The sequence below is a fragment of the Ambystoma mexicanum genome, chromosome 10 (genome assembly GCF_040938575.1).
Source record: "Ambystoma mexicanum isolate Mex_15411 chromosome 10, UKY_AmexF1_1, whole genome shotgun sequence".
Classification (NCBI taxonomy): Eukaryota; Metazoa; Chordata; class Amphibia; order Caudata; family Ambystomatidae; genus Ambystoma; species Ambystoma mexicanum.
The window spans coordinates 1,174,286,997-1,174,299,723 of NC_090932.1; the positions used below are offsets into that span (position 1 = coordinate 1,174,286,997).

Sequence of the window (12,727 nt, forward strand, 5' to 3'; positions counted from 1 at the left end):
CAGGGGGTGCAAGGCTTAACAAGGAGAAATCCAGAAAAATACCTACCCCTGAGCAGGATGGTGGCAGTTGACAGGGTCCCACTTATGGCTCCCCCTTGTGCTAATTTGTTTATGGGCGGTACACCCTTGTCTCACACTATGCTTCTCCAGCAAGATGCTCACCAGAGTCTGTTTCCTTCGAAACAAGGTGCTGAGCCTGTGCATGAGGGAAACGTCCTCTCGTGCTACACACCGTCCACATGAAGAATCCAGAGATGGGGACGCAGTCAAGCATCAGCAACCCTCCAGCGTCTCCCACAGACCAGATTGCCACACCAGAAGCAAAGATCAAGCGGGTACAGAGACTGTGGGAAAGGAAATGAACCTACGCAGACTGCACTATTCTCCCAGCAGCAAACACAAGCACTATTGGGCTGTAACTAAAGCCCTAGACAGCCAGTGTCTAAACAAAGGGGTACAGATCCCAGCACAGACTGCTCTTGCCTCAGAAGAACTTGGAGCAAGCACCCTGAACGTGTACTCAGACAATGTACTGTCCGGGCTGCCATCACAATTCTGCAGCGAGAAAAGCAGTGGGGCTTAGCCCGCTATTTGACATTTTTCCTGATTGGAGCACTTCCCGGTGGAGAAAACTGGGCCAGATAGGCCAGAGCAAGGGATCCAAATGCAGTGGGAGCATAAAGAGGGTAACGGGAAGTAGGAAGGGGTGGGCTGCTTAGTTGAGATCAGAAATGGTGGAGGTGGCAGACCAAGAGACCAGCAAGAGGAAGAAGTGGAGTGTGGAGGCCATTTCTGAAGCATGTGAGTTATTGGTTAGGGAGTGCAAGGATAATGCATTGCGAGTGTGCGTGAGAGAGGAGCCAGTGTGGTTGGAATGAAAGAAAGCGTATAGTGTGTATTTGATGTGTTTGTGTGAGTGAAAGATGGAGACTTCTTTATGGGAGGTTAAAAGGGGCACGTGCCCCGGGACCTCGCTTTGTGAGGTGGGGATGGGGAGAGGAAGCAAAGCTGCCTGATCAACAGAAGTCAGTTTCCATTGTTCGCCAAACTTAAATAGCGCGACAGAATGTTTTATGATGTGCTCCTGAGGCTCTAAACCTCTTGCATGTATGTTGCTGACAAGTGCATTCTGCTCTGATGAATTACCCCTGTAATGCCTTCTATTCTCACTGTGGTATACCGAGTTTCTGCGTTCACCACGGCACAACTCCTGTAGCATATTCACCTTTCTGTGGGGATTATATCTATTAAGTGAAATAGCAAAGTTAAAATACATATTGATACATTGGAGTACCTCAATGGTTCAGAAGATTGCACAGTGTGCACAAATATGTATTCATATGCAAGACTACAATACCAAATTCCTGCAAGGCCGAGCCAGCTTTTCCTATGCCTGAAGTTGATGAACTTGTATGTATATGTACTTTGTTTTAATAGGTGCTAGTATCACCAATGTACCTTGACCAGATAGCGGTTGCTATAGAAACTGACATAGCATGAAAAGGGTATACGTGAAAATGTCAAAAGGGAAAAGTCAGCGGGAGGAAAAACCTGAGATTTTTTCATCCGCGTTTCCCCTTTGACATTTTCACAGTACTCTGCCTCCCTCAATAATACTCACTACTTCGCTCTCCCAACCCCCCTACATACCTTACTGCAGCACACTTCTTTGTGTGCGGCTGACTCCCTTGTCTCCCTGCGATGCCAGTTCCCTCCACTTACGTTAACTGGCGCCACAAGGTCGTTTAAAAAAAGAAAACTTCTTTAATGATCACAGAGCGGGGGCCACTACCGTAACCCCCGTTCACTTTAAAGCGAACAAGGGTGCAGTGGACATACCCGCAACCCCCACTACCCTTGTTCGCTGTAATGTGAATGTATGGTGTAATTGTTCGGTTATTTTGGCCGTACGTAATTTTCGTACTGCCGAAATTCAAACAATTATGCCATTCGTTCTTTTCCATTCAGCATTTTCTACAGATTGCGCATCAGAATGGTGAAGGTCTAGAAATCGGTTCCTTTATATGGGCCGGGGGGTTTTGTAAAACCTAGACAGCCACCCCAATAATGAGCATAAAGTGTTAGTCTGGAGATGATTAGGTACTGTGACGAATCAAAGGTATTTGTCCCTTCTCCCCAAGAGGAAGCCTCCCCCTTTGATGCTAGGGAGGTGAGTCCGCTCTGCACGACCCTCCCTATGGCCCTGGGCAAGTGGGACCTTACTGGGAGAGTCTTCCCCCTTAGGGGACAAGGACTCCTGTTCCTGCGAGGAACTCCCAAAGCCACACAGCCTAGTAGCCTACATAGCATGAAGTACTACAAACATATACCTGTTTGGTTGAAGGTAATGCTGGAACCTACCAGCATGAAGAAGGAAATGAGAATATCTTTTTAAGAGGTCAGACATACTTAACTGGGACAAGTGGAGGAAGTTGACGAAGCAGAGAGTGTCCTAGGCAGGACCAGAGAACAGCCACAGAGCTTGCGACTTTCAAAGAGCAGCTGAATGCTCGAGTGAGATGTTGAGAGCCATCGTATCCAAAAATGGGAGAACCGTTGTATTGCAGGAAAACAGAGTCCTTCTGCAGGTTGGCGTGAGACAATGGGCCTCATTACGACCGTGGCGGAAAGTTACCGCCAGGGCCGTGACTTTACCGCCATGGTGCTAACTACGTTAACGCCATGGCGGTAAGGGGATTTACCGCCCCATTCCGACCTTGGCGGGGCGGTAAATCCCCAATCCCCATTTACCCTTCCCCATTCCCATTTTTGCCCCATAGGGCATAATGGGAGTGGGGAAGGCGTTAATTACGCCACCGTAAATTACGGTGGCGTAATTAACTCCATGGTCCCTTAGCGCCATGGATTTTAACACCTGCTAAAAGCAGGTGTTAAAAGCGCCATGGCGCTAAGGGACCTCGTAATTGGCGGTAAGGGGTCGGCGCAGCTAACGCTGGCGCTAACCCCTTACCGCCAGGGTCGTAATGAGGCCCAATGTCTCTACCGTGGAGGGCAGTGCATCGAAACAAACACGCTGAGACAATGAGAGAAGGCAACCAGAAGCGTCAGTAGCTTCCAAGTGGTAAAGCCTGTGTACGGCATTAGAGAAGCAGAGAACAGAAGATCAACAAGCATGCAGACCGAAAGTCATTGGGAACACAAGCAGCTTCCCAAATGCCCACTCTGCATACAGCAGAAGGTCAGCCGGAGACGAGGGCCCGACGAAGAGAAGCAAGGAGAAACCCGGTACCGGAGAAGAACACCCGAGCGAACGCAAGATCCTGCAACGTTCCCCAGCCTGCAGAGAGGTAATGGGGAGAATGGGAGTAGCGGGAGGTCGCCAGGGCAACAGAAGACGAGAAGGGGATCTCGTCCCAGTACTGACTAAGAGTTGCAAATAAACCTATTTAATTGGAACTTTACAAAGCGGAGATGGAGGGAATTGAAGACCATTATTTCCTCCAATTTAATGTTTATCTCAGACCCAGTAACAATGTTTATCTTGATGCTTTGGCATTGTTGAAGGGAATTATTGAGAGATTGCCTTCCAGTGACCCGAAGCAGGTTAATGTCCTGGTAGCTGGAGATTTTAATCTCCAGTTTGAACCTCTTAGAGAGCCTGATGGTTTATGGGACGATCAGTATCATACATGGGAGATAACAGATCTTAAGGCTGCCTAGTCGTTGAGAGCGCATGGTCAGGCTATAGAGGGTGCCTGGCTAATATGATTTGCAACTGAGGGCTTGTAATGGGCGTGTTGATATAGACCAACCTGCAAACGCCACATTCCTAGGTAATAATGGATCCAGTAGGAGTAATGATATCCTGATTCTAGCCTGGAATTGGGATATGGTGTTGGAAGTTCAGGTGCTATATAGATATGAAAATGACCGTAAGCCACTTTCTTTAGTAAATAAAAATGTAGGAGGCTATACCTGGAATTTTGTAAATATAGAGAGGGTATCGGCATTCTCTATTGTAGGGCAATCTCATCCGTCAATAAAGTGGGCTCATTTAAAGGAAAAGGATATTGTTCCAGACATCTTGTAAGACTATACTTGGCAAGTTTGAAGTCTTATGTGGCAGTGACTGCCCAGATGGACAGGTTATCGCTGCCTTTGAGTCCCTTTATACAAGCTCTTCGGCCTTTAGTCACCAATTCCATTGTGTCAGTGAAGCAGCATACAATTAGAACAGCCCCTTGGTACGACTCTGAATGTAGAGAGGCAGAAAATAAGATGATTATGCATCGGAATAGGGCCACTCCAGTGGCATAGGAATAGGGCCACTCCAGTGGACAAAGGTGTACTGCAAACTTTGAGGGCCAACTATATGAATCAGAAAAAGTAATAGTACTTAACTTTCATTGGAAGTGGGATATTCATTTAGATGCAGTAAAGACAGGAGACTCCGTGACCTTTTGGAAACGAGCATGGCGAGACGGTATCCGTATTTCAAAGTTGCATTGGGATGGATGCTTGGTATTTATTTCAGGAAGCTTTATCAGGAAACCAGTACACATTTCTTGGCCCCAGCTAATAAAGATCCACCCCAAGGCCTACTGTCGATGGAAGAATGCCAGACATTTAGGTTTTCTTTACAAGAGGTTCCGATGAAGTTGGGTCACAAAAGTTAGGGAAAGTACCGGGGCCCGATTTTAAAATACCAGTGGGTCTATTCAAGAAGGAACCAGTAGTATGGACCCCGATCCTCTTAACGCTTTTTCAATGCATTGATCAATTGAAATAGAGTACCAGAATCCTAGCAAAGAGCAGAGATTATTCCGGTGTATAAAAAAGGCGGGAGAGATTCTCCGGAAAATTATCACCTTGCCTGATTTGACCGGTAACATTTTGCAAAGATCCTGTTAAACATTTCAATTAGTGGGCGAGCACTTCTGACTCAATTAGCCATTTTCAAGCAGGCTTTCAGGATGGGAAAGGTACTGTTGATCAAGCATTTAGGTTTTATATGATCCTCCAGTGTTGTTCAAAGGTACAATCTATGCAGTTTTTGTTAAAAGACCTCAACACCGCCTTTGATGGGGTCGAATGTATTAAACACAGGCAGGTCTTGAGATTGACATATTCCAGCTCCCCTGCATGCATTGATTCAACTCCTTTATTCAGAGAACCATGCTGCTGTGCGTTGGGGACTGGGTGGGGAGTTGACATCATCGTTTGGGGTGGAGAATGGTGTTTGCCAGCGGTGTGTTTTAGTGTTGATGTTGTTCGGTGTGTAAATTAACGTGATCATTTTTTCCCTTCTAGAAGCCAGTATGGATCCTCCGAGGCTAGGCTGCAACAAAATCTCTGCACTATTTGCAGATGATGCAGCTCTTCTGGCCACTACCCCTGTTGGAATTAGGAAAACAGCTGACATTTTCTTTGGAAAATGTGAAGTTCCATGACTTGACAATAACACTAGCAAAATAAAGGTTTTGGCTTTTTGGGCAACGCTTTCCATGGGATGTGAAATGAATATTGAGGTTGATAGTAACAGATTTGAACAGCTAATATGATTATCTTAGTTTGAGTCGTCATGAAAATTGTCCATGGGCCTCTCATATTGACAAGAATAGCACCATTTGGAAAACAATAGTGGGGCACTGAGGAGGTTCGCTTCAAGGAATGGTGGAAGTGCCTTAACCCCTACCCTGGAGTTTTTTTACTTTTTTATTTATTGTTCTTTTCGTTAGTTAAAATCTTATGCACAGTATCATTACAACATTTAAAATGCATAGAAATTAAAGCTAAAATACTACAAGCTATGTTAAAAATACATTGCAATTAAAATCATATATATCAATTCATAATCATTAGTCGGCCTTACAAGGAAAGAAATCATAATTTAAGAATTCTTTTCCATATGCAATAAGCAGCATCAATGTAAAGCAGGGGGTGTGCCGCAAAAGTTGCTGCCCAGAATTGATCCGATACAATCAATTGGTTGGCTACCTAGGTAGGATTGTAACCCCTATGATAAAAACCAATTAAATTAGGGCACATGCTTTTTCAACCTCATGTTCACAGTAGTAACATGTCCTATTTTCATATGGAACAGACCTCCATCCCCCAGCATACCAATTACAAGGTAAAATATTAAAACAAAGCATCATAAATCTTTTAAAATCATAATTCCCATATTTCACTTAATAGTCACATGGTTTCCCTATGTTAAAACTTTGCATACAGTAAAGTGCATATCTTCTTTTTGTACTTGAGTATTCCAATGAGTTGGTCATCCCATTCAGAAACTTTCTTTGTCATTTGTGTTAAAATTAGGATCCATATTATTATAATCAGGATTGATGTTCTGAAGAAGAGAGTTCACAGTACATTGCAGTTTCCCCATCAAAGCAGAGAAACTGCTCTCCTAAACAAAGATCTGCTCACCAAACTCGACTCCTCATCCTCCTCGATCTCTCTTCTGCCTTCGACACGGTCAACCATACCATCCTGCTCAACCGTCTCAGTGAAAACCTGGGTATCACTGATCAGGCTCCGCCTGGCTGACCTCTTTCCTCTCAGATCGACCCTGCGAGGTCCAACTTGGGTCCTTCCTTTCATCTATCTTCCTCTCTACCTGTGGTGTTCCCCAGGGGTCTAACCCCTCGCCCTGGCTTTTCAACCAATACCTGGCTACTCTCGCCCACTGCATTGCCATTTTCTGCTCAAATTTCCAGTGCTACGCTGACGACACTGAACTAATTTTCTGGCTGCCCTCTTCCACCTCCTCTCCCTCTCTCATCTCTGATTGCCTAACTGCCATTGAAGATTGGTGTGCCGCCAATGATCTTTGTCTGAATGCCAGCAAGACGGAGATCCTCCTCATCGGCACACCTTCACCATCCTTTCCCCTCACTCTCCGGCCAGCCTCCCTTGACCCTCCTCCTACCCACACCTGCGAGGCTAAGAACCTCGGGGTCATCTTTGACTCCACCCTTTCCTTCTCCGCCCACATCTCTGAGGTCTCTAAAAAGTCAAATTTCCGACTGCACCTCCTCAGAGGTATTCTGCCTTTCCTCTCCTTCCCCCAGAAGCTCATGGTATCTCAAGCTCTGGTTCTCTGTAGCTTGGACTCGAAAGGAGAGTATCTGAGTAGAAGTTGGGGAGGAATGGTGGTAGTAGTAGTACTAGTAGTAGTAGTAGTCCAGAGGAGAGAGTGGTGGCAGTGCAGCGGAAGGGAGTGGTGGCAGTGCAGCGGAAGGGAGTGGTGGCAGTGCAGCGGAAGGGAGTGGTGGCAGTGCAGCGGAAGGGAGTGGTGGCAGTGTAGTGGAGGGAGTAGTAGGTTGGAGGGAGGAACATTAGTCTAGAGGAGGGGGTAGTAGAGTAGTGCAGGGAGTAGTAACATCCAAGGGTGGAGGCGAGGCCTAGAAGGAGCGACACACGCATCAGAGGGACAGCGTTAGGGAGGGAAGAGGATTGAGGTGGATGGATCTGGTGGAGGAGAGAAGTGAGAGGAGAACTGTAGAAGACGGAGTTAGGCCGTTTGTCTGCAAGGCACAGTCCCATACCCTTTGGAACACTAATGACCTGATGGTGTGGGGACCATATAGGAAGTTTCTGAGGGTGTTCAGATAGAGAAGGCATTCTGACTTTAGGTCTTGACTTCCAGTTCAAGTAAGATCTTCGACAGTAGGGGTGTGTACTAATCCAGTAATAGGGAAAACTGTTTAGGGAGGTGATGCTTTGCCAAAAGAGAGAGAGGAATGGTCCATAGATCCCACTGAAACCCTAATAAAAACCATTGACCCATCACAAAGTGTTAGAGCATTCATTGAGGCATCTGTGACTCTGCACTCTGTTCATTCTCGAGTCAGCATTCTATGAATAGTTGGTGGCTCTTTGCAAGTGGAAGAGGTTAAGGTGGTGACTCCAAGACCTACCAGAATTGTGATCACACTTTGTGTTTATAGAGACCATTACAAAAAGTGCTTTTAGATTTTGTAGCATTGACCACTTTTAATAGCTTGCAGTGTATGCGTAGTGTGTGTCATGTTAATGGTTGCAGTGACTGTTGAGATATAATCCTGTGTTTCTGTCACACTGCACAGGGCTTTTACTACGGGGAGTCCCCCGGCACCCAGATATCATCATTCAGCAGTGGTCTACGGAAGCAGCATGTTTGTATTCGGTAAGCTGACAAGATCTTGGTTGGGGGGACTCTAGACTTTAACCCCCAGGCACACCGCCTCTCTTTCTGTCTGCCCATCTTCCCAGTATCCATGGGTGTACAAGTGATTTGTTTCGACCCTACCCCAGAAATGAAATAGTGTATATGTCCTATTCCCAAATCCTCAAAGTGGCCTTTTTTTCTCATTCAAACCTGTATGTATTTTTGATTATGCCAAATGTTATATTGTTTAATGTTTGCCACAGATTAATATTAACAAACTAATAATATTTCATTGAGAAAAACATGGCACTTATTGTTTCTCTATGCATGTGACCGCTCCAAAATATCTGGATGTTAGATATTTCAACTGGTATGCAGAAGCTGTTCCTGAGCATCACCAGAAAGGTGTCTTGAGCACATCACAGTGCCTATGGTGATCACATAGCATGATTCCAGTTATACCCATGCCATTTCAGTGTCTCACTCAAAACACTATTTGCAAAAACGTAAGAGCCCCAAGACTGACAACGAACGTCCCACCCGGAGGGTCTAAAACCATCTTTTCGTTCACTGTACCTTTCACAGCTTGGTGGTTTAACCCTAAACTACTAAGGGTAACACAGACGTAAACCCTTTGCTTGCTGTGACAAGACCACTACCCTTGTCTAAAGAGGGTAAGAACCCGTGTCAGCAGGAGCTTGGAGAGGTAAGGAGAAGTCCGGAGCCAGCTAAAAAGCTATGGCAGTGGCAGCCGACGAGGGCCCCAAGCCCCTCTCTCCCCCTCATGCCAGCATTTTTCTGTGCAGACCACTCTCTCAAACCATACCTCCTTTACCAGATGTTTGCCAGTGTTTTTCTATTTTTCGTAGAAGCCCTACTTCAGAGCCGCAAACCAATAAAGATCCCGAATTGAGAGCTGATCCATTGCCTCAAAACCTTAACATGATGCCCAACCACCATTGATCGGCAGCAAGATGCCTTGGAGAACAAGTAGCCCAGAGGGAGACCGAAATGCAAATGCCACAGCGATGCTGTGGTTGGTCATTGCTGCGCCGAACCATGAGAACTGCAAAGCAAGACAGCAGTCGCAAGCAAGTGACTTGGAGACCGCTTGGAGTAACCACAGGAAGACAGGCAAGCTTGCACTTGGAATTGGAGAAACCCTACATCACCAGGGTTATTCAAATGGGATTCTATGCCTCTCCACCACTGTATGTACTTGCGTGTGCCAAGAACCAAAGGCTCACAATATGAACTTGGACAATTGCTCTCCCGGTCTGCCGTGGCAGTTCCACAGCACACCCATGTGGGGAAATTGGATGGGTTTAGCCCCCTATTTTTAACATTTCCTGATTCTGTCACGTACTGGAAGGGGAAGCCAATATAGGATTGACTAGGGACAGTGACCCAATCTAAGGAGGGGGGAGTAGTATGAAAGGAAGCAGTAGTAAGTGTGGGTTATTCGGGTGAGGTCCGAGGTGGAGATTATTGGAGTGGGGGGGGAGGGGTGGGGGGAAGAGTATTGGCTAAAGAGTGTGTGGTACTGCTGGGTGAACGTGCACGGTTGTATGGCAAGTGTGGTTGGAAAGGTGAACGTAGGGAATGACTAAAGCATATGCTACTGAGTTAAAGGAGGGTGGTTGGGCGATGGAGGGAGCGGTAGAGTAGGATCAGGAGCAGTGGTGTAGAGCAAGTAGTGTTGTGTTAGAGGGCGAAGTGGTGAGGAGGGACTAGGAGTGTGAAGAAGGGAACAATAGTTTAGCGAACTGAGAATTAACATCAAAGGCTAAATGAAGACCTAGGAGGAGAGTGAGAACATCGAAAGGACAGGAGATTAGTGGGAGCAGCGAGGTGAAGTGAACAAGAAGGTGGAGTCGGAAAGAGAGAGGTGAGTGTGTTAGGACAGGGAGCCGGAAACTAACGGAACATTTGTAATGAGCAAGCCCCAAAATCCTGTTAGAACACCAATAGTGTAAGGAAAGTAAGAAAGACCCTGAGGGAATGTAGCCAGATAAGGCATTTGGCCATTAGGTCCTCACCGCCTACAAAAGTTAGAAATGGGCAGCAGGGGGTCAACCTTCTGTATCTACTAACCTGTGGTTAGGGACCTATGTGCTAGGGTGGAGGTGTGACTCAAGACAAGCCGACCATCAATAAAAACCCTTGAACTGCCTGAGTAATTTTTGTACCATCTGTGACACTACATAGGCACAGCTTCACCTCACTGACGCCCAACAAGGCAGAACGCGTTTCTGGGGCTACTGTTGGTGCAGTATTTCAGTGCTTGAATGTCCTTGTGAGCGGAACCAGACTGCTGTGCAAATGGGTATTTCTTCTCTGTGAAGGGTACAGTCAGCTAAATGTTGGTTGGAGAACCTCCTCGGTGGGAATCTATGCCTTCGAACAAGTTATTTGCCCATGTTTGTACTCAGTCGATAGGCTACCACATTTTTGCAATGTGAACATTACACTGTACCGACCCACAACAAATCGCCCAACTTGATACAAATACCACTTCACTTATTGCAGCAGGCATAAAAAAATATGAAACTAATCGGATACAGCCTCTGTTTTTTTAACTTCTATTTCAACCCCAACTTACTTTCAAAATCTAGATGGCACGATTTTCCTACTTGCCTGGATCTAGGCAATATGGGGCAGCTTTTCCCCACAGACACATGTTGTGAACTGATAGGTATAAAAGGAAGGTCTGGTATACCACAGTTGTTTCAAAAGGTTTCCGGTCAAAGGATCAAATGCAAAAGGATCGAATGCAACAGGGTCGAGTCAATGGGGCCTAAAACAAAAGGGTCACATTTTTTTTTTAAATGTATTTGTTTTTGGGTTTCCGTATAGGGAAAAGAGTGATTTTTTTTTTTTTAGACCAAAAACAGGAGTTTGGGGGGTCGGGTCCCCCCCCCCCAAAAAAAGTTAAAATTCTCCCCTTTTGTTTTCGGTCCTTTTGATTCGATCCTATTGTATTTAGATCCTTTTGATTCGAACCTTTGACCTATAACCGTTTCAAAAGACTTAATGTGCAACAATCCTGGAAATGTCGAACAAAAAAACTGGATCGGACAGTATCTGAGGCCACGCTCTAATGTCTTGAAGCAAGTGTAAGTGAACAGCAAGATGTTTGAGGTTTCTCTGGCATATTACCGGCATCGCAAGAAAGTCTGAAGATTTGTGACGCACCTTCAATTCAATTACCGGGCACTTAAATACCATAGCCCAGCCACTGACCAAAATGGCACAATAGAGCATGCTGCAAAGATGGCAGCTACGCAACCTGGAGCTGGGACAATATAGTAGACCTCTTAAAAGGGACACTCCTCTACCAGCAATTAAACTGGCAGCTTAGACACCAGCTGTGGGTTCCATGCATAAACTTCCCCAATACCACCATGCTTCTACAGATGCACTTGGCCCAAGGGGAAAACGTTCATGTCCCGAGTGCCACAATGCTCCCAATTATATTGGAGCCAAAGCACAGTCTGATGTGCTGAAATGCCGCACCAGACCCTGTTGCTCTAATGCCTTGCTAGAACTCGCCACTGCATGAGATACATGCCAAATGATGATAAAAGCATTACGTCAGCCAGTGGATCAGTGACACGCCCAGTGCACTACTAGCCATTTTCAAGCTGACTTCTGTCGCACCAAATCTCACACTACCAACCACTATGCTCAAAATGTAAACTGCCCAACACCTACTCGACACATATACCTCTGCAAGCCCACTGTACACAACCAAGAGCTGTATGAAGTGCCCAGCTAGATCCATTCTATTTCAGCTACTGCCTTGTATACCCACATAATACCCTTGTATGCTACTAGCTACTTCACATACTCCTATCCTGCCATCATATCCAGGACTTCCATCATATGCCAGCTGCAGACATATCCAAGTATTGCAGTATCTGTCCTTATGATGCCATTATATGCTAGATGCAGTCTCTTGTGTATTCCAGAGCAATATGTGAGAAACCTGAAGGTGTCTCACTTACTAGCCCCAGGGATCTGTCATCCAGGTGGCCAGGACACGGGGACGGGGGGTGTAAGTGGGGGACCGACGGGGGAGACGTGTTATCCACCTTCTTAAACACCCTTTCCCCCAGCCTACCATGTAGGACACTCCAGTACTCTACCCCCCCTTTTCCAACACGAATCTGCACACCATGAAAGACGACAGACAAACACCAAAGCCGTTTACCTGACATGTCCCAAGGCAAGGGTCGGGCAAAGTCAGGCAATTGACCAGAATCACACAGGCCTGCAACCCTTTCCCTTCCCGACAGGGATAAAAGGTGGAGCACGGGAGCACAAGACAAGCAAGGCAGACCGCACATCAAAAATAAAAAATAAAATAAAACGGTAGCCCTTCCATTGAAAGATGGAGCAACAGGCCCTGATTCCCATCCAGGTAACTGGGGCCTAAAGACGGCAAGCAACAACCTCGATATCTGGGCATATCCATAACGAAACATCTAAACGACCTGTATCACACAAACTATAAACCGCTCTGGACACAAATCAAACGCGACATAGAAGGCTGTGCCAAACTGAAGCTCTCCTGGGCTGGTAGGCTTACAGCGATAAAGATGAATG

The 12,727-nt window shown here is 46.1% G+C and overlaps 1 protein-coding gene across 1 annotated transcript in view; it reads left to right on the forward strand.

The window, feature by feature from the left end:
* LZTR1 (leucine zipper like post translational regulator 1) overlaps window positions 1-12,727 on the forward strand; it is a 692,494-nt gene that overhangs the window by 46,343 nt on the left and 633,424 nt on the right. The window contains exon 4 of the mRNA XM_069619129.1: window positions 8,058-8,137. Coding sequence (XP_069475230.1) covers window positions 8,058-8,137 — 80 coding nt within the window. The remainder of the gene's footprint in view (window positions 1-8,057; window positions 8,138-12,727) is intronic.